The sequence below is a fragment of the Balaenoptera borealis genome (genome assembly GCF_965194805.1).
Source record: "Balaenoptera borealis genome assembly, chromosome: 5".
Classification (NCBI taxonomy): Eukaryota; Metazoa; Chordata; class Mammalia; order Artiodactyla; family Balaenopteridae; genus Balaenoptera; species Balaenoptera borealis.
In genome coordinates, this window is record NC_138862.1 from 91504474 (window position 1) to 91519388 (window position 14915).

At 33.7% G+C, this 14915-nt stretch overlaps 1 protein-coding gene across 4 annotated transcripts in view; it reads right to left on the reverse strand.

Annotated features, from left to right (window-relative positions):
• NAALADL2 (N-acetylated alpha-linked acidic dipeptidase like 2) overlaps window positions 1–14915 on the reverse strand; it is a 1512458-nt gene that overhangs the window by 565127 nt on the left and 932416 nt on the right. For all 4 annotated transcript variants that reach the window (XM_082393971.1, XM_082393970.1, XM_082393972.1 and 1 more), the window contains one exon: window positions 4367–4517. In XM_082393971.1, coding sequence (XP_082250097.1) covers window positions 4367–4517 — 151 coding nt within the window. The remainder of the gene's footprint in view (window positions 1–4366; window positions 4518–14915) is intronic.

Sequence of the window (14915 nt, forward strand, 5' to 3'; positions counted from 1 at the left end):
ATTAATGGACTTAAAGGGAGAATTTGAAAGCAATGCAATAATAGTAGGGGACTTTAACAACCTACTTACATCAATGGATACACCATCCAGACAAAAAAATCAATAAGGAAACATCAAATTTAAACAACACATTGGACCAGAGGGACTTAATACCTATAGAGCATTCCATCCAAAAGCAAGAGAATATGCATTCTTCTTAAGTACACATGAAACATTTTCCTGGATAGATCACATGTTAGGTCGCAAAATGAGTCTCAATAAATTCAAGAAAAATCTTCTCCAACCACAATGGTATGAAACTAGAAATCTATCATGAGAAAAAAAAAAAAAGGGAAAAACCACAAAAATGTGGAGATTAAAAATATGTTACTGAACAACCAAGGGGTCTTTGGAGAAATCAAAAAAATACCTACAGACAAATCAAAACAGAAATATGACATAACAAAATCTATGGGATGCAGCAAAAATTGTTCTAAGATGGAAGTTCATAATAATGAAACAACAACAAAAAATTCCCAAATAAACAATCTAACTTTACACATAAAGGACCTAGAAAAAGAAGAATAAATGAAGCCCACAATTAGCAGAAGGATGGGAATAATAAATATCAGATGGAAATAAATGAAAGAGAGACTAAAAAGAAATGGGAAAGATAAATGAAACTAAGAGCTGGTGATTTGAAATGATAAAATCAACAAAACTAGCTAGACAAACCAAGAGAAAAAGAGAGGACTCAAATAAATAAAATCATAAATGAAAGAGAAGTTACAAATGTAACCACATAAATGTGAAGGATCAAATGAGACTACTACAAATAATTATATGCCAACAGTTTGACAACCTAAAAGAAATGGATAAATTCCTAGAAACATAAAATCTTCCAAGACTGAATCATGAAGAAATAGAAAATCTGAACAGACCAATTACTAGTAAGGAGATTGAAACAGGAATCAAAAATCTCACAACAAACAAAAGCTGAGGACCAGATGGCTTCGCTGGCAAACTCTACAAAACACCCAAAGAAGATTTAATACCTATTCTTCTCTCAAAGTTAACACAAAATGTTCACAGATGACTTAATACTTTTCTTCCAAAAAAAATTAGGGAGGAGGGAAACCTTCCAAAGCACTTTACAAAGCCAGCATTACCCTGATATTAAAACCAGACAAGGACACCACAAAAAAGGAAATTTGCATGCCACTATCACTAATAACCACAGATACAAACCTCAATGAACTATTAGCAAATCAAATCCAACAATACATTAAAAGTTGTACATCATGATCAAGTGTGATTTATTCCAGGGAAGCAAGGATGATTCAACATCTATAAAACAATCCATGTGATACATCACATTAATAAAATGAAGGATCAAAATCATATGATCATCTCAACAGATGCAGAAAAAGCATCTACAACCAAACAAAGCAAAATACAACCCTCATTTAACTGTCAATAAAGTGGGTATAGAGGGAATATACCTCAACATAGTGAAGGTCATATATGACAATTTCACAGAAAATAACATACTCAATGATGAAAAACTGACAGCTTTTCCTCTAAAATCAGGAACAAGACAAGGATGCCCACTCTTGCCACTTTTATTCAACATAGTATTGAAACTCCTACCCACAGCAATTAGGCAAGAAAAGAAATAAAAGACACTCAAATCTGGACACAGAAATAAAACTGTCACTATTTGCAGATGACATTATATTATACATAGAAAACGCTGAATACCTCACCAAAAAGATGTGAGAACTAATAAGTAAATTCAGTAAAGCTACAGGATACAAAATCAATATACAGAAATCTGTGGCATTTCTATACACTAATAACAAACTATCAGAAAGAGAGGTTAACAATCCCATTTACAATTACATCAAAAGAATAAAATACCTAGGAATAAATTTAACCAAGTAGGTGAAGTATTTGCACACTGAAAACTGTAAGACACTGATGAAACAAAAAGACATATAAATGAAAAAATATTCTGTGCTCATGGATTGGAATAATTAATATTGTTAAGACGTCCATATTACATAAAGCAATCTACAGCTTCAATGCAATTTCTATCAAAATTCCAATGATGTATTTCACAGAAATAGAACAAATAATTATAAAATTTCCATGAAACACAAAAAACCCTGAATAGCCAAAACAAACTTGAGAAAGAAGGACAAAGCTGGAGGTATCATGCGTCCTGATTTCAAACTATACTACCAAGCTATGGCAGTCAAAATAGTATGGTACTGGCACAAAAACATACACAGACATCAATGGAATAAAACTGAGAACCCAGAAATAAACCCATACATATATGGACAATTAAGTTACAGCAAAGTAGCAAAGAACATGCAATGGAGAAAGGATAGTCTCTTTTATAAATGGCGTTGGGAAAACTGAACACCCACATACAGAAGAATGAAACTAGACCACTTCTTACACCATACACAAAAATAAACTCAAAATGCATTAAGGATTTGAATGTAAGACCTGAAACCATACAATTCCTTAGAGAGAATGTTGGCGGTAATCTCATTGACATCAGTCTTAACAAATTTTTTTTTGTGGATCTGACTCTAAAAGCAAAGAAAACAAAAGCAAAAATAAACAAATGGGACAATGTTAAACTAAAAAGATACTGCACGTGAAGGAAACCATCATCAAAATGAAAAGGCAACCTACTGAATGGGAGAAGATTTTTGCAAACCATATATCTGATAAGGGGTTAATATTCAAAATATATAAAGGACACATACAACACAACAATAAAAAACTAAACAAACCAATTCAAAAAATGAGCAGAGTCTGAATAGACATTTTTCCAAAGAAGACATACATAATATTAGAGGATGCTGGGATAAAGATATAAGAATTCTATATATACTATATTTGCAACATTTTTATAAGTTGAAATTATTTTGAAATAAAAAATTAAATTAATTAAAAAAAAAAACATTCTGAGATTCTCAAGACACTGGCCAGCACTTTGCTAGATATGACTGAATTCTACTTCTATTAAATGACCTGAGCCAAAAATATATAAAGAGTAACTGTTGCCAATGGTGCAACTTACCACTTAAGCAGAGTATTCATAAAGTATCTGTTTTTCAGTAGCATTGCAGACCACTGATTGCCATACAGAGTTAGCTGCCATGTGCAACCTCCTGATGCTGAGACATTACAGCCCAAGGCAATTAGAGCATTTGCAAATGAGAGAGCTCAACTGATATTTTTGGTGATGCCTGAGAATTGTAGATGGATACCTACTAATTTTAATTTCAAAATTGTAATTAAGAGAGAGTGGACTGCACAAAGTACAGATCAATGAGGTCCCAGTAAAAATTCTTACATGGATTATTAAAGGGGTACTTTAAAAGACAAAGCAGTACTCAGTAGACCAACAAAATTCATAAATTATAGTCATATTTGACTCAGTTTACTTCCTTCTTAGAAAAAGTTATTAATTGATTGGTAATGTTAATATATATAAAGGACAGTTAGACTTAAGTAAGATATTATTAGTCTTCTGTAATATCTTGTTGAAAACAAGGAAAAATATTGATGGAACACATGGGTAATTACATGAATTTTTTGTTAGCTTAATTCCTGACTGAAGTATCATGGTTAATGGGTTAGTATCACAATGGAAGGAGGTCCAAAGAGCTTTTCCTCTGCCAAGTCTGTTTAAAAAGAATATTTGTCAATGACACATTAGACAGAGAATCAATGGTACAGTGAGCACCTGCCAAAATCACAGTTGTTTTTTTATCTTTGCCACATGATTCCCACTATAATGAACACAGCTTGCTGGGAAAGAAAAGGATGTTTGATGCAAAATAACCATGTCTATGCTGCCAGTGGCTGGACAAACCAATGAGATCCCTTCTTTTAGGAAGCCAGACAATTTGATTGTATCAACTCCATTCCTCTCCAGCATCATTTCCCAATGTTTCAGTCACCTGACTTGAGCACGTGTACCCCTCGACTCTGGACTTAAAGTTGTAACAACAACTCGAAAGCAGCAGACATTTCATGCTTCTAGGTATGTGCACGTGCTTTCCACCTACATAGAGTACTCGACCCACATGGTGTTAATTTATCTTATCAGTCAATCAATAATAACACATAAAATGTTTTCCCTTGTTATTGAGACAAAAATGCATTGCAGGCTTTTTAGCAAGTTTTATTCCAACAAATGGGTAGTCTACAATTTTGGGAAGATAAAACATTCACTTTTAAAAATACGGAGTGCTAAGAATTCTTCAACTTTACTATCCTTTGATTACTTTAGGTAACATGTACTTATAAATTACAACCTTGTAGTGCTTACAAGAATAATAAGGATTAATAATGAACTTACCAATACTTGGATAACCAGGTGTAGAAGGGTCTCCTCCTGGATTCAGTGACACCATGAAGGTATCATAGCTAAGATTTGCAGTCTTCGGTAAATCACAAGGATCAATATACAGAAGGACACCTCCAAATCCAGCCTTTTCCAATAAGGAAAGCTAAAAGAGGAGAATAAATTATTAAAAATGTCCTCATATACATTTTTAGTTCATATACGGACACTTCATAAATGTGACTACAATTAGATGAATCCTTTTCCTGTTATTTTTTTCTTTTAAAATAAGTAGAAACTTCCGATTTTCTCATTATCAAAGCCCAGACAGAGAGTTATCCTACTGGCCTCTTCCTTTTTCCTCTGTTCAACAATATTTAAGCTGCATTCTTATAATGTTTATATTTGATTTCAGCTGTCTGCATTTGGAATTTCTTCATTTTTTAATTGTCCAAGTAGATTTGGAAGTTTTCACTTTCATGAGATTAACAAAAAATCTACCACAGACAAAGTTCCATTGTAAAAGGAGAGCTGTTCTGACCATTATTATATTCTTCCCTACAGCAGAAGACATCCAACAGTATTTTGATTTATTTTCTCCAGGGCTGAGACTGCCACACCAGTTGTTAAAATGTTGAAATCTTTCACACTGTTTGGCAAACAGCCACTGTCCTGAACTGCCTGAGGGCCCCCACTAGTCACTCTGGTCTCTGCCCTGGATGTCCCAGTCAGACATCTAAGATAGTGCAACCAATGGGATATACACAACAAAGTAGTGGGTCTCCTTCTAAATGGTCAGTTCCTGCTTTGTCTCTGTCATTAAATACTTTGAAAATATCCTGATTACCTCTATGAACATACTTAATGCAAAGGTTCTGCTCTGTTCTTCAGTAAGTACACAATAGAGAAGTATGATGGGGCAGATGAACTTGACATCCCAGGTTCTCTTTGTTTTAACTTATTAAATTAATTTTGGCGGGTAAAGATCTTATTCATCTTAGTGTGACTTACATGATTTGAAAAATAATAATCATGATTTGCTAATCCTATTTGTTTCCCATGAGAGAGGAAAAGTATAATAATTAGGCGGTACTAGGGAATAACGGAGACTATGAGTAAGAGCCATATTTAGTATAGACAATTGCTGCTCATTGTGTGACTCTAGTTAACACCTATACTTCACTTCCCAGTTACTGCTTACGTTGTTTACTGAGTTTTATAGTAGACTAAGCAAGGCAGCAACTGTGTCCCAGACTGGACCACTCCATGAGAGTAGGAATCATGCTTACATTTTGTAGCACTGTACATACACCTTGCACATAGCAGGCACATAGTAGGCATTTAAGAATATTATTAAATGAAAGAACAAATGACATAGATGCTGATATGGCACAACAGCTACCCTTAAAGAAAAGAGAGCTCTGAGAAAATATTTAGGATGTACTTCAACTGGAAAAATAAAACATATAATTGTAAATATTACACAACTTTAACTACATACAGGAAATAACATGTAGAAAAATAAAAACTGATGCTTGATATAAGTATGCTATGTTAATTGCATCTTTTCAGCTCCTTTAAAACTGTTCTGTATTTTTCCATTTTTAAACAAGTAATGAACAAGTATGGATTTTTATAATAAGAAAAGAAAACCTAACACTGAGAACCTAAGCAAAGTATAATGGACTCACATGTATACCTTCTATAAGAAACCACTCTGATCAGACTTCTGTCTTTTTTTTCCCCATCAATGCTTTAATGAAGATAGGGAAAGGATTCAGGGAGAGAGGAGGAATGAGAGACAGAAAAAAAGAGAAAATAATATGTGAATAAAGGGCAAGATTTAAGACTGATGCTCCAAATGCAGAGACTGAAGTCCTTAGGGAGGTTTCTAATGTTTGGATGCTGAAATTGCTATTCTCAAAAAGAATGATCAATGGAATGATTTTCAATGTTCTGCTTACTATAGGAGAATATATCAAGAAAAAAAAATGAACTTCTCTAGAAAGCAATTTTTAAAATATTAAAAATTTCTTTTTTTATTACTAAAGCAATTTGTGATCATTAGTGAGAAAGAGATACACGTCAACAAAACAAAACAAAACAAAACAAAAAAAGAAAAAGGCAATCCCATTACCTTACCTGTCAAGAGGTTGCAAATGTTAACATGTTGGTGTTTCTAGATCCTTTTACTGGGGCTTATGCACATTCACACATATATTTACAAAATAAAACTAACTATGATAAATACTATTTTGCAATCTTTATTTTTCACTTAACAGTATATACTAAACATTTGTCCATGTTAATAAGTACACTTTTGTATCATTTTAATACCTATATACTGTGTATGATTAATATAAATAATATTATATAAAAAGGCCATCAAATGTTATGTAACCAACCCCTGACTGTTAATCAAATTATGTAAAAAATTTTATATTATATTGGAACAAAATTCCTTATATCTAAATCATTGCACAAATATCTATTTTAATGAAGTATAGTTTCACAGGTCGAATTTCTAAGTCAAAGTATTCCTTTTCTTATGATTTTTTTTTGTAAACTAATTTCCATTTAGAAAAGTTATAAAAAGTTATATTCTTACCTGTAGTATATGTACCTGTTTCTCCTCATTATCACCAACATTGAATATTATTACTTTTCAAAAGATATTTGTCAATCTTGCCAAAATTTATCTCTCCAAAGATTTTTAATTATTAATGAAGTTAGATTTATTTTTGCTTGTGATTTTGGCAACTGTATATTTTCTTCTGAGAATTACCTGCTTGTGAAAAGCTATTTTTACAATTCCTGGGCCATGTATCCATTTGTAACTATATAATGAGTGTCGCTGTTATGCAGGTAATATGCTGGCATTGGGATATGAAGGTAAGTAGGACAAGGTCTTTGCTCTTAGGATGTTGAATTTACCAGTGGAATGACGAACAGTTTTCATCTTGAGTGCTAACTCCAATTAACTGACAATGAATGGACGTCGGGAGAAGGATTGTGAGGCTAGATTCAGGGTCAGTGGAAAGTGAATCTATGAGAGATCACTGCTTTGGACAAAGAAAAGGAAGTGATGACCAACAAATTTTTTTTTTTTTTTAATTTGCTGATACTGCTTTAGTGGAAGTCAAAATAGCTTCAAAAGTATCTTCTAAAAGGTAAATATGATAATAATTTATTTAATGTTTATGAAACCTAGTGGTTAAATTTATCTTAGTCAAAAATAAAATGCTAAAGTTGCATATTTTGTCTCTTCTGATTATATTTGGTAATATGCTGAGATCCCTTTTATAAGGAATATGTACCATGATATGTTTCTATTCCTAACGGCCGATAATGAAGCAATGTGGTTTAACAGAATACTATCTTTGGCCAGACTTGATTACCTCCCTACACCTCTGAAGAGACAGCTTTATATGCGAGCTGACCCCCTCTTCCCGTCCTCTGCCTATAACAGTTGGACCTGAGGTGGACACCTCTTCAACATTGTCAAATCTGGTTCCTGATGCCACCCTTCACTGACCATCATAGAGCTCTTAAATAAGTAGTTTAATTCAGTGACTCCATTTCAGGAATTGTCTATTGCCAATGACACTGGCAACAGAAGAAACTGCTTACATGACATATAATTTTTTAAATGTCCCTTTGCATTGTTAACATTGCATTTTGAACTTGATGAGGTGGAGCTTGCCTAAAATGCTCAAAAGACTTTGTATTCTGGTGAGATTACATTTTTAAAAATACTTCCAAAGGCAAGCCAAGGCCAAAAAGATGAAGCCAGCTGTCATTGGGTTGTCCGATTGCAGACTGTCCCTGGGTGCACAGGTGAAAGTTATTAGCTCTGCCTAGGACCTCTCACAGCTTGAGACCTAGACTGACGATCATACTAGGGGTCTAATACATGAAAAGAGACAGCAAGTGTAAGGCCAGATTCCCTATATTAAACTTCAACTGTCCTTTGCTTCTCTTTCTCAAGTATATATGTGATAAGTTTGGGGTTCTTTGTCATACTTACCACCTTGTAAACTAAGACAACATTTGATACAAGTAGGACCAATCAGGACTTGGAATGGAGACACCAAAACTGAGTCAGGCAGATGGTGCTGGGCCTGAGTGTTGTGTGCTCAAGGAGAAGCAGGCCACAGCCACTGGCTAGTGTGGTGCACTGACCCACAAGGCTGTATTGCCCTGGAGGGGCACCATTTCCTAATTCACACAAAGCACCATATGAGCAAATGGCTTCTCTGTTCAGAATCAGTTTTCTGACATGTGCAAACTAGTCTTTTCAGAATGTAGAAACCATGAGCCTTGCCAAGGAAACTGGCAACTAAAAAGGAGTGGGAATTCAGAGAAAACAAAGATGAGAATGGGCAAGAGAGGGAATGGCACGCACAGACCTCAAGTCCAGCTGTGTGCCTTTCACTTGCATTGGGTGAGATTTTCCTCCCTTTCTCTGAGGGTGCTTCAGTTATTTGCAAATAAATCAATCCATAACCAAGACAAATCAAAAAGCATGAGACTTTTCATTTGATGGTACTGGATTTTGGTACCAACCCTGACACTAAATAGCTATGTGACAACTCATATAGTTTTTCCAGGCCTTTGTTTCACCATCCATAAAATGCAAGGATTGAACAACATTAGCCTCAAAGACCCATTCTGTTCTCAATTAAAAAAACATGTAGTCTAATTCTATGATTTTAAAATTGTTTAAGGAGACATTTATTGTACTTTTAAATATATTGTCACATGTGAAATTTGCTTTTAAACTATTGGTCAAGGATACCCTCCCCCAAAATAGCACACTTTCTATGATTAATAAAGATTTTTCAGGTAGTTTTTATGATGTGATTTCATATAACATATAGTATGAATATTTTAATTTTGCATTAAACTTCTGTTAGGGACAGAATATAGGGAAAACAAAAACACTTAGAATCTGTACATTGAAACTCTTCTGAGTTACTGAATTGATTCTTCCTTTTCAGTATAAATTCAGTACTAATTTAAATATAGTACACTGTGAAGTGTTAATTTCATCTTTCAAAACTATTTTACAGTGCTTATACCCCAAAACATATATGACAATTGTAATAAATCATGCAGAGTTAAATGAATAATATTTCAATGCAGCTATCAACCTTCTGTCTAAATTGGAAATATTTCTACTCTACCCTAATAAGTACTTCAACTAATATTCTATTTCTAGGAGAGAAGTTAAATATTGCATAAATTTACTGACTATGTTTATTCAAAATGTCCACCAGTGATAATTACTAGTCTCCACATATCTAAGGATTGCTCCTCCTCCTCAAAAAAAATCACATTATGTTTCCATGAACATAGGAATCATTAAACCAGCATCCTACTCCCATGCCTCCCACCCTCTTTTGTTTAACTCAAAGAACCACTAAGTGCTGAGCCGACATGATTCTTAAGTTTTTATGGGTGCTAAAATCTCAATAGGCATGAGGTATCTGAGATAGATGCTAGACTAGTAACCAAGAAATGGTCCTTAGTAACCCCGAGACACTTTTCTGTTTCTGTACAGAGTCAGTCAACTCCCTTCAAGCTATGCCATGGCTTCACATCACCTGAAATACTTCTAATGCCCCCAGTCTCCAAAGTGAAATTTTATTAGTATTATTTTTTTATCCCCAGTAATTAAAAAGGATTTGATGGATAACTTTAGTAGCACTAGATTATGACCTGCTTGAAGACAGTAACCTTATAGCTTCATTTTATATCCCTAGTGCCTAGTATAGTGCATGGCAACAAATGATTTTCCTATTGTTGGGTTAATGAATAAACTAGTGTATGTACCAATGAATGAATGACTGAAAAACATAGTGTATACAGGTACAAGTGTAATTACATGAATGTTATTTTGCTCTACTGTTCACATCCACTGGCTGGAAAACTTATGCAATAAATTTTGTTGTGACATCTTACATGTGTTCATTAGAATGTGAGATAAGTATTAAGCCAGCTTGTTTCTGAAATAAAAATAAACATGTTCAACTAAGTGTGTTGTCTTTTTATACTTCTGTAAAAATACATATTAAAATGGTCTATTTTGTTTTGATTTTTGTTTTATTTTGTTTTATATGATGTTTTGTTATCTAAGAATAGTGATAAAGAGCAGAAACTAGCCCCCAGGGATTTGAACGTGTGGCTTTGTCTTATTGACAGGGTCTTGGAGATAAAATGTCTTTGACCAAGAAATATGATCTCATATTTCTTGCTGTGAACCATATTAATATATTTTTCCTTGTGTATAATATATAAAGCTATCTGTTGCCAAATAACCACCTCTGAAATAAATGGTACTACAAATCTGTGGGCAGGACACAACAATCTTACTGAACAAACCTTACAAAATGAAAAGCTCCTTGGGAATTACTCATTCAGGGGTAGTAGCCTGGCACCTGAAAATGGTCCAACATAGGTTTATATTCCCATTGCCTTGGACAGACAGCACATATGAACTGGATGACTGCATGGTATTCAGATATTCAGGAAACAATCATTTAAAGAAAAATCAAAGCCAGGGACAGTAAAAGAGAAAGGACCCTTCTCTGATTCCTACCACTTAACTTCTGTACTTAACCGACATCTACTCTTACTTTCAACCAAAACGCCTTTCCTGTTCCAGGAGGATGCTGTTGCTATTGTCATTTAGACAATCCACTCCTTCAGTGTCCAACAAGGGAATACTGGCTGAATTCCACAGTTAGGCTCTAATCCATTTTCAGATGCCCCCAAGTTGTTGACTCACCCTTTTGAACCCACTGAATGTGAGCCTTGCTCTTTATTTTCACTGGTCACAATGCAGGAGATCCCTGAACTACCACCTGATATCAAGAACCAAAGGAGAAAGCTTGTGGTTTTCTCTGTAATTTAGCCTCTTTAAAACATTGGCTCAGTATTAGAACCATGCCTCTGGCCTCCATAGCCTAGAAAAGTTTCCTGAGCCTTCATGTGGAAAACGAGAACAAATATAACGTAACGAGACAAACTTGGTTTTACAGATAAAATTAAGGCCTATTGTTATGGGCTGAGTTGTGTCTCCCTAAGATTCATATGTTTAAGTCCTAACCCCCAGCACACCTCAGAATGTGACTACATTTGAAAATAGGGCCTTTAAAGAGGTAACTAAGGTTAAATGGGGTCATATGGGTGGGCTCTAATCCAATGCAACTAGTGTCCTTATAAGAAGAGGGAAAGACATCAGAGGTCTGTGTACATAGAGAAAAAGCACGTGAGAACACAGCAAGAAGGTGGCAATCAGCAAGCCAAGAAGAGAGGCCTCAGGAGAATCTGAACCTGTCAACACCTTCATCTTAAATTTTCAGCTTCCAGAACAATGAGAAAATAAATCTGTGTTTAAGCCACCCAGCCAGGAGTATTTTGTTATAGCAGCCCTAACAAATTAATACATTCATATATGATAAATATCTGTCAAACTTTATATAAAGATTCAGGAAAATCATGTGATTAGAATCTAGGTCTTCTGAGTCATCTTCAGGCCAAATCATCAAGTATTAATTGTACATCTACTATAAGCCAGATACTGTCTCACAAGTTATTTGCTGATTTTTATTCAAAGCATTTGATATAAGTCATTTCAATTCCCATTATATAGTTGCTGAAACTGATTCAGGAAGGCGAAGAGCTTGGCCTGGAGTCAGAGCTAATAAGTGGTAATGCCAGGGATCAAACGAGAGTTTTCTGAATTCAAGCCTAGCGATCTTTCCACTAAAGCACACCTTTTCTTTAAATTATACATCCATCCTTTACAAAGACAAATAGACTAGCCAAAGGGTGAATTTATAAAACACATCAGATGCTTCTTGCTGTGATCTGCTTTCTGAGAAGATACTAAAATCAATACTGTGTGAATTGTATGACTGTTTATTTAGAATGCTAAGAAGACCTGGATTTTTACAAAGTGCCATAATGGGAATTAATATGTATTAAAACAACAGAATGTGGACATTTTAGATTGAAGATTCATGGCTATAATAACAGAAAAATAAAAATACACTTTTAAAAACCATGAACTAACATTTCATAGTACATTCTTACTCATTTAAATTAAATAGTTCTGGAACATGTGAAAAATAAAAACATTGAACACATAATATGTGATCATTTCTTAAGCAGATATTTTGACTTCAGAGCTCAAATTTTATGTTGTTCTTTCTTCTTGAAATTGTTTTCCTTATTAATAGGTTTGTTGTTTGGTCCTTTAATTATGTATTGTATCATTAGGATGCCATTAAAGAGATTTGTAAGATTCCTGTTTGCTTTGTTATATTTTGGAAGTAAACTCATCTTTCTTTGTCAAAAAAAAAAAAAAACTATTATGGTGAGGAATATTCACTGTAAACAGACTGAGTATATCTGAGGCATAATCACAGCATTCTTTTTTGATTTCACTGAACACCTTTACTTGGATTTTAAATTGCTTTACTTGATGTATCCAAAGTTATTTAAATAATTCTAGTGAGATTAATAAGAAGCAATGAACCTCTGCTTTTGTAAAGAAAAATCCTGAAGTTATTCAGAAAGTTAAGCCTGTTGTCAGAGTTCTAAAAAGAGTCCTCAACTTTTATCACTAGATTACAGGGGAGGGAAAGAAGGAGGGAAGAAGGGAGGGAAGGAAGGGAGGAAGGGAGGAAGGGAGGAAGAGAGGGAGGGAGGGAAGGTGTCCTCTTTTATAAGGTATTCTCATGCGTATATTTTTGTGCTTTAAATTAATATCTCATTGTGGCCTATGGGATTATTCTTATTTCACAAATGAAGTAATCATGAGATAAAGATGATTATATCAAGATCACATAGTTAATCACAGATTTCAGACTAAACGAATGTGTCCTCATAGTTTATTTTCCTGTGCTTCTCCCATTAAACCATATTGCTTTCAAATAATGAAAAAATTGTGACTCTGCATTTTTTTGTTTTTTAAAGTTCATATTATATTATTTGACAGCCTTTACAATGTCTGCTGCATGGAAGAAGTCTAAATATTAAAAAAAAGTCTTTTAAAATATGATGTTATTTTTCCAACTATAGCTTCAAAATATTGAGGAGAATGCTATAATTTATTTTCCCACTCCTCATTTTCCCTATCCATTGTGGATCCACCTATGCAGTATAGATCCATTGCTCCAGGTTCTAGGTTGAGAATACAATGATAGAGTGGGGACCAGCAAGCATTAACCTAAATCGTTTTATTTTTAGGGAGAGGAAACACAGTGGCCTGGGGTATTTTCCTCTACATAGGTGGTTCATGAACTGAAAACACTAAAGGGCATTTGTCCTTATCAATTTCTCTAACATGATTTCATTACTGATATCCAATATTAAGAAGAAAATATACAATTGTTACTAGTAAATATGTTGCTGATATTACCAACTGCATGTACATCTCTTTCCCCCTGTAGACGTGCTGTTGCTTTTCATGTTCGAAAGGAATGGAGAAGAATACTAACACTATATATATTTAGAAATGAAGTCATAAAGACATAAGCTTCTGACTTACAAACTTAATATTTTTTGTGCTTATATATGTGAATATATGAGAGAGGAAGAGACAGGCAGTGGAGAGAGAGAGCATAGTCTCACATAACCACATGCATGAATCTCTGAGATTATGCAATTTTCTAGTTGAATAAACAAGATCAAGAAAAAGTTAGAGCTCTTCACATCATTTAGTCTTTGAAAATGTACTATTTTTAAAAAAAATTTAATATACACTACAAATGTTCTTAACTAAGAGCATATTCAACTAAAGCCATAATGAATAGAGATAAACCCATGTATAATACATAATAAAGATAAAATATTTCTACAAGTGAATCTATATACAAAACAGAAACAGACTCAGACATAAAAAACAAACTTATGGTTACCAAAGGGGAGTGGGGGGGGAAGGGACAAATTAGGAGTATGGGATTGACAGACATGAACTATACATAAAATAGATAAGCAAGAAGGATTTACTGCAAAGCACAGGGAATTATATTCAACATCTTGTAATAACCTATAATGCAAGGTAATAAAAAAAACTTAATCACTATGTTGTATGCCTGAAACTAACACAATACTGTAAATCAACTATACTTCAATAAAAAATATTTCTAAAGATATCTCAGAAATTATTATGTTTACTGACAATTTTCTGATGTTTCAATGTGTTGATATTAATCAATATTTAATATTCTTATTTCTACTGCCCACAAAATTGCTTCTTTAACAGAAATATTAAACAGACCTCCCAATTTTCTTACACATAAAAAGAAAAAAAAAACATTGGTGACTAGATGTATATATGACATTCAATCTTTTCTAAATTTACAGTATTATGACTCATCATATAAAATTTTTAAAAACAAGTCAAGTTCTGGGAGTGTCATTTTTTAGCTAAAAATTTTATATGTATCTTCTCCAAGGTGGGTGGATGTGGAAGAGATACACGGGAGAAAATTAAATGAATATTAACATAAAAAAGACTATGTCAAATTACTTTTAAAAATTTACCATGGTA